The sequence below is a fragment of the Lynx canadensis genome, chromosome E1 (genome assembly GCF_007474595.2).
Source record: "Lynx canadensis isolate LIC74 chromosome E1, mLynCan4.pri.v2, whole genome shotgun sequence".
NCBI lineage: Eukaryota > Metazoa > Chordata > Mammalia > Carnivora > Felidae > Lynx > Lynx canadensis.
In genome coordinates, this window is record NC_044316.2 from 15,738,134 (window position 1) to 15,751,794 (window position 13,661).

General features: G+C 54.4%; 1 protein-coding gene across 3 annotated transcripts in view; it reads right to left on the reverse strand.

Annotated features, from left to right (window-relative positions):
- Positions 1-13,661, reverse strand: part of ABR (ABR activator of RhoGEF and GTPase) — a 185,770-nt gene that overhangs the window by 83,997 nt on the left and 88,112 nt on the right. For all 3 annotated transcript variants that reach the window (XM_030296602.1, XM_030296601.1, XM_030296604.1), the window contains exon 2: positions 12,883-13,067. In XM_030296602.1, the coding sequence (XP_030152462.1) occupies positions 12,883-13,067 (185 nt within the window). The remainder of the gene's footprint in view (positions 1-12,882; positions 13,068-13,661) is intronic.

A 13,661-nucleotide genomic window follows, 5' to 3' on the forward strand; every position in this document is an offset into this window, starting at 1 on the left:
GGTAAGAGCAGCGAAGTGCACCAGGTAGGAGCTGGGTGAAAAAACCACCACTCCGCTCCAGTTCATGGCTGCTAGAGGCAACACAGGCTTCAGGTCGCCCCATCTCAGATTGTTCTAGAGAACCTGGAAATTTGGAGTCTTAGGTGCTATCTCTCAATTTTATTAAAAAAAAATTTTTTTTTAACGTTTCTTTTTTGAGAGAGAGACACACAGAGCATGAGCAGGGGAGGGGCAGAGAAAGAGAGGGAGACACAGAATCGGAAACAGGCCCCAGGCTCTGAGCTGTCAGCACAGAGCCTGTCGCAGGGCTTGAACTCACAAGCTGTGAGATCATGACCTGAGCCGAAGTCAGACGTTTAACCGACCGAACCACACAGGCGCCCTGATATCTCTCAATTTTAAAAGGATGGCAGATGAATTAATTAAAACAAAACATGGTGCGCTCTAAATGAAACACATCCGTGAACTGAATTAGGCCCAAGACAAGGTTGCTGCCTTTGCTGCCGTCTCGCAGCTGGTTGTTTCTCTAAGGGAAGTTGAGAGTTGTGTAGGTGTAGGGGACAGGGTGGTGGTGTTCCCCGAATATCCCCTCTGCCCCGTTTCCTCATTGGATCCGGCATCTTGGAATCCAGTTCACCTTCACATACTACCAACACACCACTTACCTTTGTAAACCTGCATCATAGGTGCCACCACCCAGGTAGATCAAGTGAAAATTCAGGACTCTGGGTGGTGAGCCCTGAAGCTTCATACCCACTCAAGCCAACCCCCTCAACCTCCCACCAGCCCCCCAACAGTGTCTCCAGCCAGGGATTCCCTTGGCTTTCTCCTCATACACACGCTCTCAATGATGCAGTGTTGGAGCTGTCCATCAGTGCACATATCTACCACCAGCCTCCTTATGCACGTGTCATATCCCCTGTCAGGTGGTAATGGCCTTGGCGGGGAAGGGTCAAACTCTTGGGAAATGAGTTCCAAAGGAATGTCAACTGTGCATCATCTTGTCATTACCTCTCCTTTCCACTGGGCACCTCAGCTGAGAACAGGGCCCCTGGCTGAGCCTCCAAGCTGGATGGAGAGTTGAGGGGAGAGGAGGGAAAAGGAGAAGAATGGAAACAGTTTCTAATCCCAAATCCCCAAAGAAGTCTGTGGAAGCTCTGAGCTCAAGATGGGGCTTGTGCCATTTGCTAGAGCAGAGAAGCTGTCCTCACCACTGACAGGCTCCTCCCTGTCACCAAAGCTGAAATAGAGACTGAGGGATTTGGGGTAGGCTCTTTGGGGCCTCAGGACTGACAGGGCTTCACAGAGGCACACCCCACCTTACAGCCCGCCCCCTCCCTCAGTCCCTGGTTTTTCCCTGTCCCTGCCCTGGCTGGGTTATAAATAGCCGGAGCACATCTGAAGGGCCCTTTCAGCCACAATTCCTCATTTGGTTTGGGCGGGCGAGGCTGTTCCCAGTGCTTGGGAACAACTAGGCCTGGCATTCCCCAGAGCACAAGTGTGCCAGCCCGGGGCTCTATGCCACAGTTTCTGCCTCGCACCCCGCAAGCTTCAAGTGCATGGCAGGACTGACCCACTGGTCAGACATACAGGTGGAATGGGAGAAGGGTCTAAAAGCCCAAGGGCTCCTCTGGTGTCCCTTCCCCCACCCAATCAGGGAAGCGCCTTCGGAAGTCTCCTGGAGTATTCCTGACTTCATTCCCCATGCCCCTAACCAGCAGAGCCGGATCAACACCCACTTCTTCCCCAAACCCTGAAACCTCTCAGAAGCTGCTCCCTAAACATCCAAGGCATCTCTGCTCCACCCCACCCCAGCTGGCTGGAAATTCCCGTGAGTAACTAGAATGCCCTTCCATCTCCATCGGGCATACAGACACCACTCAGAGGCCCTCAGTCCTCCCCCTGGGGGGGAAGTGACTCACAAGTCCCAGCAATGCCCCCTCCCTTTCCCCTACAAATGCCCTGAGCCAGCCCTGGACCTGAGCTTCCTCCCAGCATCCTCCACACTCCGCTGCTTCAGCCTGGCTCCCGTTCCTCCTCTCCAGAGAAGCAGCCTGCTCCAAAGGTCCCTAAACTGCCGTATCCCAAAGTCGGAGGCCTCCCTCTCCCACTCCTTAGCCTCCGCAGTCTGGCCTTTCTCAAATCCCTCAGCTCCTGTAAGCATGCTGGTGCTGCTCTGACCGCTCTGCTTTACGCTGGCCCTCCTTACTTCTGCCTCCTGTCAGCATGGAGTCACCCATTCACGACCCCGGCCCCAGCCCGCTGCTCTCCACCATTGAAGAAGTCTTCCCTTCTTACTTCCAGGCCAAAGGCAGCCCATCACCATTTGTAACCCAGCACCTTGCTCAGCTCCAACCATGACATCTCTGCTGGCAGCTGGGTCTCCTCACTTGGAAGTCCCACCAACAGCCCGTTAACTCCACATACCCAGACCAAACGACCCCCACCCCCATGCCAGCTTCCCCTTCTGGCTTCTCCACTTCTGTCGGCAGGGCCACCATCTTGCGACTCTTCCTTCCCTCAGGCCCCACATCCCTTTTACTGAGTCCCCTTCGCTCTTCCTTTTTTTTTTTTCCTTTTCTTAAAGCCACCACCTGACCAAAGTTTGCAGCATCTCACCCCTGCACAGCCAGAATAATATTCCATTTTGAGTCCTGATCTTGCCTGTCCATCTATCTGCTCCCTTGTTTGTCCCTTCATACCCAGAGAAAGCTTGGCATTACACACACAAATCTGGGAGACACAGCCTTTAGAGTGCTCTCAACCTATAGGAAGTGAAGGACATAGGAACAAAAGAGACAGTGTCTCAGTGATCAACACAGTGGGGACATAGGACAAAGGCAGATTCCTGCCTCAGAGGAAAAGCTTCACAGGAGAGTGGCTTCTAAGCAGCATCTGGAAAGAGTTGGGAAAGAGGTGGCGCCTGGGTGGCTCAGTTTGAGCGACCAACCTCCGCTCAGGTCTTGATCTCACAGCTTGTGGGTTCGAGCCCTGCGTCAGGCTCTGTGCTGACAGCTTAGGATTCCCTGCTTAGGATTCTGTGTCTCCCTCTCTCTCTACCCCTCCCCCATGCATGCTGTTTCTCTCTCTCTCTCAAAAATACGTAAACATTAAAAAAATTTAAAAAAAGAAAAAAGAAAAGGGGAAGAGTTTGCAGGCAAAGGGAGGAAGGCCAAAAAGGAGAACTTTTTGTAAGCAAACACAGATGGAGAAGAGAATAGAAAAGGGGCAGGAGGTGAACTTGGAGATGTGGCTGGAACCACGCTGTGGAGGGCAAGGAGCACCGACTGAGATTTCTGACACTTGTCAAGCCCACGCTCTCAAAGCCACCGATAGTCTCCTCTCCCCAAACCCCATGGCCTTCCCTTACATTCATTCTCCATCCCTCATTCTCACAGCCACTGAATCAATAAGTATCTATCAACTGCCTGCTGTGCACTGGGCATTCGTATCACACCCACGAACGGGACACTACATCTACCGCCATGGAGCTGACGGGCTCGGGGACAGATTGACCGCTGTGAGCCACAGCAGTGCCAGGAGCGGGGCGCAATCTCAGAACTATGGGGCTGAGGTACAACTCTCCCAGGAAGGAGAACACGGAAATGTCTATTGTGATGTTAAACGTTCACACCCTCTGACGCAGCAACTCCACTTTAAGGGCTTTTTCTGCAAACACATTTCTAAGAGGGCGCGAAGATCCGTGTACAATGACATTCACTGCAGCCCAAGGCCAGAAACACCCAAATGTCCGGCAGAAGGGGACGGCCAAGTGTGTCAAGTGGACTGTGCATGCAGTCATGTCACATGGTAAAATAAGGAGAAGTACACAACCGACTTTTAACAGAAGTTTTGTCTGGAGGATGGCACTTGGGGAGGCTTTCACTTTCTACATTACATATTTCTGTAAAGTCTGGGTTTTCAGTGAGGTAATCAGGGAAAATAAAGAAGTTAAAAAAAGAAGTGTGGTAACTGCTCCGGCTGGGAAAGTAGAGTGAGTGGCAGCTCTCTCCACCTCACAGAGAGCACAAGACAGCTGATGCCGCCAAGGGGGAGTCCTAGAAGGTTCTCTGCGGGAGGTCACCTTGAAACTCACACTTGAAAATGAACAGGGGCTAGCCATGCCAGTGGGGGCGGCGGGGGAGGGCAGACAGGACTGGAGGAGGCACAATGAAATGAATTCAGTTGGGTGGCGAGTGTTCATTCAATAAGCCAACTGATGTTTACTGAGCATCTATTATGTGCCAGGCCCAGTTCTAGGCACTAGCGTTTTCAACGAGCAAGCATTTGGTTATGAAAAGGGCAAACCTCCATCTTGGAGCTCACGTTCTAGTTGGGGGGTTGGTCAAGAGGCTGCAGAAGTAGGCAGCAGTCAAGTGGTCAGATCAGGCAGGGTCTTGGCAGCATTGCTAAGGGTTGGATTTTACCAAAAGGAGAGAGGGAAGGGCATCGAAGAGTTTTAAGCAGGGAATGACAGGACCATTGTTCAATGGTCATCCCTCCCACTGACATCAGATTATTCTTTCTAAAACATTGCTCACTCCGTGCCCAGCAGGAAGCCACCAAATCAGCCCAAACAAGGGCAGTGGGGCCCTTGCTGGTGATTCAACCAATCCAAGTGTTGACAACAACCTCTGAAAGGCCAGGCACATTCCCACCTCCAGACCTGTCCTGGGCTTGAAGCCCCTTCCTCCTCCTCTCTGACTATCCCAGGCTCAAACCCCACCAGATTTGCTGGAGCTCAGTGGGGCCAATAAGAACTGACCCCAGGGGGCCAGTGCCAGGAGCAGACAGAGTCAGCTATAGCCATAGATGGAAGCAGATTCATCATCTTCCTGATAATTGTGCTCCCCATTCTGCCTTCCCTTCTCTGTTATAGAAGTCACTCCAATAATCATATATAGGGTTTTTATATAAAGCAAATGTTGGGTCTAAGCCCATACTGACACTATTTATACAGTAAAACAAAAACAAAACCAAAAAGAACTTCCCTAGATTCTGGATATGAATCCTCCCTCTGCTTCTTGACGTTTGTGTGACCCTGGGCAAGTCATTCAAACACCCTGGGCCTCAGTTTCCTCATCTGTAAAATGGGGATAATCATAGCACCAATTCTAGGGTTGCAGTGAGGACTAGTCCATGTAGGGCAATGCCTGGCAAGTGTCAGCCCTTATTAGGCACCAGCTATCCTTTTTTTTGGCAGTGGTGGTGGGGTGTGGGGAGCACAGAAGTGGGGAGCCCTAGCTCACTCTCAGCCTCACTCCCCACCTCTTCCAATGAACCCAATGCCCAGCCACACCAGACCATTCTCCTTTTCTCAAATCTCCAGAGATTTCCCCACATTCCAGAACTTACACAGCCCTCTTTATCTAGAACGTCCCTCCTGACCAATGCCCAGGCAGAACACTACCTATGAGGCTGCCTCCTACATGCTCCCCACCCTGATTGCCCCACCTGAGGTCACGTGACTCCTCCCTTGGGACGCTGTACATCTTTCAAGGCTGTTGCACAGATGGCCTTGAAATAGAGTGTGTGTGTGTGTGTGTGTGTGTGTGTGTGTATGAGAAGGGTTAGGGGCAACCCCTGCTCATGCTAATTCCCCACAATATCTTGTAAAATGTGGGTGCTCAGAAAATACTTGGTGAGTGGAAATCGAAGCTTACAGGGCAAGGCAAAGGGTCTCCCGAAAAGATAAATCAAGGTGTTGAGGTTGGATGGATGGTTCCTATGGAAACTGGTCATATGATAAGGGGCTCATAGGGCCAAAGGGAACAGTCCTACCAAAGGAAACAGGTTGAAGGGGAGGAGGGGTAAGCACCCACTGGCGCCAAGTGAGTGGGCCAGGCGTGGCTTTATCTCAAGTTCCCAGCACTTCCCTCCTTCCTTAGCTCACAAACCCCTGGAGGGGGGCGGGGGGTGTCCCGGAAGGTGGGCTTAAGGGGAACACCCTTGCAGTGGGGGCCAGGGAGAAGGGAAGACAGACTGTAGCCAAGTGAGAAATGGCCCAAGACAAGTCTAACCTCCTTCCCAGCACCTGGGCTCTCCTCTGTGTGCCTCTCTTCCCCCTGAATCCTCCACAGCGGTGCCCTCCACAGGTGCCCTCACCAGGCAAGAATGCCACTGGGGGCTGAGCCCCCTCAGCCAGGACTAGAGCAGGGACAGGAGGGTCTGAGGGCAGCCAGAGCCAGGGACTCATGGAGAACTGGGTTCACATCCCAAGAGAGATTCAAATTCAACTATCACCTCCGGAACGGGTCCTCTGTGCAGCCCAGACAGAACAAGGTGTTCTCGCAGTTACTATGTCACTTGGTCCTTGCAGTAGCCCTTCCGGACAGGAGGTATTTATTCTCATTTTCAGCTGAGGGTACCAAGACTCTGCAAGTTGCCCAAAGCCACACAGCCAGAAAGAGGTAAAAGAAAGGCGCAGAGGGCAATGTTCTGGAGAGAAAGCAGAGAGCAGCTGTGACGAGTACCCTCCCACTCACCAGGTGTGGGACCTTAGGTGAGTTGTGTAACCTCTTTGCACCTGGGTTTCCACATCTGTGAAATAGGGCAATAATGGTGCCTTGCTCACGAGGTCGTGGCGAGGGCTAAATAAGTTAATGCTTAGAAAGTGCTGTAACACAGTGCCTGCATTTCGTAAAGGCTATGGAAGTGTTTTTTTCTTTTCTTCTTCTTTTTTTTTTTTTAATTTAGAGAGGGAGAGAGAGCATGGGGGGAGGGAGGGGCAGAGGGAGAAAGAGAGAGAGATAGAGAGACAGAGAGAGAGAGAGAATCCCAAGCAGGCTCCACGCTCAGCATGAAGTCCAACCTGGGGCTCGATCCTACGACCCTGGGATCATGACCTGAGCCAATACCAAGAGTTGGATGCTTAACTGACCAAGCCACCCAGGAGCCCCTCTGGAAGTGTTTCTATGAGCTCTTTTCCTTTTGCCACATGGGCAGGATGGTGAGGGGTCTGGAAACCCTCCAGACAGAAGCACCCAGTTGGTAACCCTGAGGGTGGCAGGCTCACCAGTCCATCATCCGTGTGAAAGAAAGCGCTGGCACCCACTAGTGGAGAAACTGGGTGACAGTGATGGAAAACAATCCCTGGGGCAAGAGCCAGCCGGCTGGCCTGGAGGAGGTGCTCTGCCCTTCTGCACAAACCCCTTGCCTCTGGCCCCAGGGTGGCTCACTTTTGTGAGAGCACATTCTCAGGGGCGGGGCTTCTAGGGCGCTTAGTTCGCACGCAATTTCACCCCAGTTGGTGTGATTACATGTAGGTCAGTCTGCCTCCCTGCCCCACCCCTGGAGACTCCAGGGCCTCAAGTGCAGAGGATGGTCCTGGCTGAGCTCACCCTTACAGCCACAGTGCCCGGGACCTGCAGGAGATCAGCATCCCTTCACTGAATGTCCCTTTGGAAGAAGCGTTAGGGGTGGATGTGAAATCCATCACGGAACTCTGATCCCAGCATGCTGGCAGGGAGGGGCAGATGCAGACAGGCTGCGAGAGCTACAGGGATGCTCCAGGTCAGCCAGGTGTGGTCAACCACAGAAGGCCAGATCCGAGCCAGGTGTGAAGAGGGCACGGGCCAGAGAGGACCTGCCGTGGAGGGGGCTGAGGTTGCAACCAGGGCGCTATGTCTCCCTACTTCCTACTCACCTCCTTCTCAACCCAGACAAGCCAGGGAACCCCCCTGAACCTTAGTTTCTTCATCTACAAATGGGGTGGGAGCTCACCCAGTAATGGGAGGAGTTAGGAGGCAATGAAGCCCATGGGCTCCGAGCTCGCCACCTGGTAGCGGTGGGGCCCAAAGATCCAGAAACGGACAAGTGGGGGGCAAGGCTGCTGAGACAGGATGCTGGAAACTTGAGGAGAGTCTGTCTCTGATTCCACTGGCAGATGGAAACTCCTGAGAGGAGTAAAGACCACGGCAGCCGCTAGCCCACCCAACCCAGGCCTCTAACAATGTCCAGAGGGACCAGACTGGGACACAATCTCACATGCTCTGGCTCTCCACCTGGCTCCTCCATTCACCTGGAAGCAACCTCAACTCCCCAAACCCAACCTTCGGAAGGGACTGAAGAAGGAAAGAGGGAGCAGAGATCTCCCGAACTTCATGCCCTGAGACTGCATCTGAGTCCTCCTTGGCCACTTGGTACTACTCAGTTCAGTTCCACAAACAGCAGGTGCCAGGAACTGCGGAGGGGGGCCGTGGAAATGATCGGGGACTGGGGCTCCCGATCTCACGGGGCCGACCGGCCCCACAAGGAACGGTGCACTCTTCCCAAAGGGCAAAGGGCTCAGCGACGGGCTGTAAAACTTCACAAGGGAGGTGGTGTCCGAGAGACCTGAGTTTCAACAAATCTCTGGTCCCACTGGCTAGTCTTGGATGAATTACATCACCTCTGCCAGCCTGTTTCCTCAACTTTAAGATGACGATTACCGCACCAACTTCACAGGCCCTGAATGTGACAACCTGCGTAAAAGGCTCAGCGCAAGTCCAGGCAGCTGTGACGAGGAGAAGAGGGTGGGGGAGATGGAAGGACAACGGTGACCGTTTCAACGCCCCCCGCCCTTACTCTGGACTCTCCCGCTGGCTAAAGTCTGAACCCCTCCATCAGGCCTTTTATTAGATGCCTCTGACCTGCCTCTGGATACCCCCAGAACTACAGAACAAGTCTGACATTGAGCAGTCCCACCAACGTGGGTACAGACTCTACAATTTGCAAAGCGCCCTGCCTGACACCGTCTCACGGAAACCTCATGACGGGTGTGGGCGGTCAGGAGGGAGGAAATTCTCAGTATCTTCCCTTTACAGATGAGTAGATTGGAGCCAGACAGGGGGCGTGGCATCCCTCAGGTCACAGAGCTAGGCGGCGGAAGCCCGGAGACAACACCCAGATCTTTTCTCTGCCTTGTTTCCACTTTTTACTGTGTCTCCCAAGGGGGCAGAGGGAGGAGTCTCTGGCTTACAGGGAGCAAGCTTTTCTGTATGACCATGGTCCTGGCAGAGGAACGTGTACCCCAACTTGTCAGCTGAGATCAAGAGTCCCTGCCCTGCCTTCCCAAGGTGAAATCAGGCACTGTCGGTCGAATCGAGCCACCAGTGATGTGAGGCCCTGGCCCTACTAAGGGGCTCTGCTCAGCCTGGGCTTGAGGGAAGGGGAGGGTCTGCAGGGCAGGGCTTGAGGTTTCCCCCGAGGCCTAGTTGGCTGCACAGCTGGGGCACACCGAAGACAAGAGCAGCAGAGCCAGGCTGTAGGGGGCAGGTTGGGGAGCGAGGAGACTGGGACACCACAGAGACCTGGCTCTATCTGGGCCACCATACCTGGCAGGAAAGGAGGTTGCAGAAGCAGATTCAGTCCTCGTCTAGCTAATACTCATTAGACCAGGTCCTTACAATGGTCTTGGCTCCAAAAACAGGCAAGAAAAGTCTTGTGGGTCCCAGTCGCCAAGGGCTGAGCACCCACGGTGAGCCAGACCCAGAGCTGCGGGCTTCACCTGAGCTATCCCAGTCTCTCCCCAACAATCCAGGCAGCTGGTCCTATTTCGAGATGAGGAAAGTGAGGCTCGGAGGGGTCATGGCACTCATCCAGGGCCTTACAGCTAGAGAGTAGCAGGTGTTCACCTATCCAAAGCTCGTGTTCCTTCCGTTCTCTGGGCTGCTGCATGAGTGAGACTGTCAAGATTGTTACATTTATGTGTCACAACCTGACTGGGCCCAGACATTCGGTCAAAGTTATTCTGAGTGTGTCATGAGGGCATTTCTGAGTGAGATTAACATTTGCATCAGGCAACTGAGTATAGCTGCTTCTCTCCCTGATGGGGGTGGTGGGCCTCATCTAATCAACTGAAGACCCAAGTAGAACAAAAAGGCCTAATAAAAGGGAACTCTTCCTGCCAGTCAAGCTGAGACACGAGTCTCTTCCAGGCTTTAGCCTCAGACTGAAACACTGGCCCTTCTTGGATTTCGAGCCTGCTGGCTTTCAGACTAGAACTCACACTCTTTGGCTCTGCTGGTTCTTAGGCCTTCAGACTCAACCTGGAACTATTACATCATTCCTGGGTGTCCAGCTTGCTGACTGCAGATCTTGGTACTTCTTGGCCTATAATGAAGTGTGCCAATTCCATGATCAAGGGCGGCTGGGTGGCTCAGTCGGTTAAGTGTCCGACTTCGGCTCAGGTCATGATCTCACGGTTCGTGGGTGCGAGCCCCGCGTCGAGCTCTGGGCTGACAGCTCAGAGCCTGGAGCCCGCTTCGGATTCTGTGTCTCCCTCTGTTTGCCCCTCCCCTGCTTACACTCTGTCTCTCGCATTGTCTCTGTCGGGCTCTGTGCTGACAGCTTGGAGCCTGGAGCCAGCTTCGGATTCTGTGTCTCCCTGTCTCTCTGCTCCTCCCCCACTCATGCTCTGTCTCTCTCTCAAAAAAAAAAAATAAACGTTAAAAAAAAATAAATCTCCCTACAGATATAGATAGGCATCCCATTGGTTCTGTTCTCTGGAGGACCAAACCTTAGGCTTCCCAGCACAAGTTGGCTGCATACAGGGCTGTGAAATGCCCAGCTGCCAGAGGCCAGACATCTGAATACTTAGAACAATCGTCTGATTTGGTCCAAAAGTCCCCTTGGTTCCCAAGGCCCCAACAGGAAGCCTGGCAGGGAGGAGACCTGCCTGACCAAATGAACAGAGCCAAGTAGCAAAAACCTTGGTTTTCTGTTTTGTTTTGTTTTTAAACCAAAATAGCGCCCAAGTACTCAGGAAGGGGTGTGTCAACTCTGTGGCACCCCAATGTAAACAGCAATACTTGCAGAGTCCACTAGATGGGGCCAGTGACCCAGAGGAAAGGGCAGAAATGCAACTAACTCCAGGAAGGAAGGTGGGCCGGAAGGAGGTTCATCGGACTGGAATCTTCACCCGTATCGCCAAGTTGGATAAATGCTCCCCACCCCTACCTCGCATGACTTCTAGCCAATGGTGTAAAAAAATCAATTCCGGGGTTCCCAAGCACTTTAGTCAGTTCTCACTTAGCATCTCTGGATTTCAAAGTCCTCAAAAAAAACCCAGTTACTCACTCGTGAGCCACCAAACAAAATGGGCAGCCACAAAGTGAGGAAAGTCACTGGCAAGGGGGTGTCTCCCGTTGTGCCTGTGATCTGTTTCACTGGGAAAAGCACCCACTAGCACCTTTCACCAAGGAATCTAAAAATCGATGGGCAAGCATGCCAGCGAGGCGGTCACGTGATGAGGGAAGGACCCGAGGAAGGAAGCAAGGAGGAAGGCAGGGGGGTGGGGGGAGGCAGAGAAGGGGGATGAAAATGGCAGAGGCACTTCGCTTGTCAGCAAGCAGCTCTGTTTGGCCACACGTTCTCAACTCTCAGCCAGCATTCTTGGCTCTGGGTTGGGTCCTACAGTGAATCTTCCTGCACCTGCTCACAGTGGGGTAACAGCTGAGTCCTCCAGGGGGCCTCTGAGCTCTGTTTGGTCAGAGACCTGAAGGCAGAGATGGGAAGCAAGAGTTTTAGCCTTGTTTCCTCTGCTTGGCCTCAGTTCACGCCCCAAAATACTCCCTCCATCACTAGCAAAAATCCTGCCCTGCACGTCCGAGATGGTGGACTCTCGCCTTCCTTAGGATGACAGGGCAACACTCCAGAATGCCAGCTGTGGGGGTCCTGAACCTCACCCGTCCCCTCCACCTCCCACCTGCCCCCGCCATCCATTTCCAAACTTGCACTGCCTGGCAGCCACGAAGCTCTGCCTCAGCCTCTGTTGCCATGGCAACAATGTGGCTTCCCTCAAGTGGGAAGCCGGTTGCCAAGGCCCTTGTTGCCAAAGGCTATAACAGCCACCCCAGTGTGTGAAGAGGGGGTGAGAGCTCTGCGGAGGGGTGGAAGGTGGCCAAGGAGGCTGGGAGGGAAAGAAGCAGGGGGTTCTCCAGAAATGGTAGAGTCCAGGCAGCCCTCCTGTGGAGCGGGGATTGCTGGGCCCTTCGGGAGGGGAACAAGTATCTCACAGCATCTGAGTGACTGCTCCTCGGGGTTGTTGGAGGGAAGAAAGGGGTCCCCCACAGAACGCATCTGGACAAGCCCTTTACCAAGCAGGACCAGACTCTCCATGCCCCAGCCCCCCAAATAGAGGAAGGGCTTTGATTCTCCCCAACTCCAGAAAAACAGCCCCCAGGAGCCCCTCTGCCTCACTTGCTCATGTGTCTCAGGTGCACACATACAAGCTGGGCCCAGACACAGCCAGTCCCTGCGGCCAGGAACGGCATGAATCACAAGGCTTGCAAACCTCCTGGCCCGTCTCAAAGCACATACTTAATATTCCTTGTAAAATGCTTCTCTTTGGAGCAGAGCTCCTATCAGCCGACAAGAGGAGAGGGGGACACCATTAGGGCTGATTCCCTTCCAGAGTCAACAGAGGCGGGCAGCATGGGGGGCCCTTGATCTTCAGGGAATGCTACGGAAGCAGCTCACTCCACCTCACAGAGAGCACGGAGACCAGCCTCGCTTTGCTGAGCCGGCATCTGTGCATTTACAGCCCACAGGCCACGTGCGCTGCTCTGGCCCAGAGAGAAGGGCCTGTTCCCTCCCCCAGGCCCCATCCTGCTAGAGAGGGGCTGGAAGAGAAAGCTGAGAGAGGAAGTGAGGGTGTCCAGAAGGCAGGGGAAGCAGATGGCTGGTAGAGGAGGCAGAGATAGGTGCAGGGGTGGCAGAGAGAGCAGCAGGTGGTGGTGGGGAGCCTAGTCTGAGGGGCCCAGGACTGGGATGAGGTGACAAGGGCGCCAGGTCCACATTTCCCCAGCCCTGCTCTCCCAGTAGCGTCCCAGGCAGGGCCTGGCCCACAACACCCATGCCTGCCTCCCCCCCCCCCCCAGAAGGAAAAGCAGGTACACCTACCCCAGGCGCCAGCCCCTCAGGTGGGGTGGGGGAGATGCTGTCCCCGCCGCCTTGGCCACGGGCACTGAGCTGGGGCGACATGGTGGGCGACTCGTCGATGTACGGCATGGTCTCCGAGCCCTCCGGGGGCCCCTTCTGCTCCTCATTCCCTTCTCCGTCGTAGTCGTCTGCCCCGTAGCTGAAGTCTGAGACAAGGAACAAGAAAGGCCACTGAGAGTCCTCCACGAGGGCTGCCAGGGACTGATAGCGCAGTGGGCGCCTGCGGCGACCCCCGGCTGCCATGCCCCCCGGTGCGGCATGCACAGCCAGGCCCGGGCGGGGGCTGCGTGGGGGCCCCGGGCCTCGAGAGGGGCTGGGGAGCGCCAGCAGGGCCTGGGGCTGCAGTTCAGGGGCTGCTGGGAGTAGGGGAGGAGCGGCTCCACGGTTGCCACCCGCCAAACAGCATGTCAGTCGTGGATTTCGAGCCGCTGTTTCCTCTGCCTCCTGCCTAATTCCAAGTCTAAAAATTCACAGTGGGAGCAGGAGGCAGGACGCTTCCAACTCTCCTCTCTGAGTCACCATTTTGCTTTTTATAGGGAATAAGGAGGTGGGGCGGGCCAGGCGATGTCACTTCCTGAGCCCCTCCTCCTTGGGTACCATTTGTACACCGAGCCGATGCCTGGTGTGGGGGGTAGAGCAGGTTTCAGGGCGGAGGGCTGAGGCACTGCACCCGGGGAGTCCTCACCCCTCTGAATGAGGCCCCTGCACAAGATGGAGCCCAAGGCTGGCACAGTGTGGGC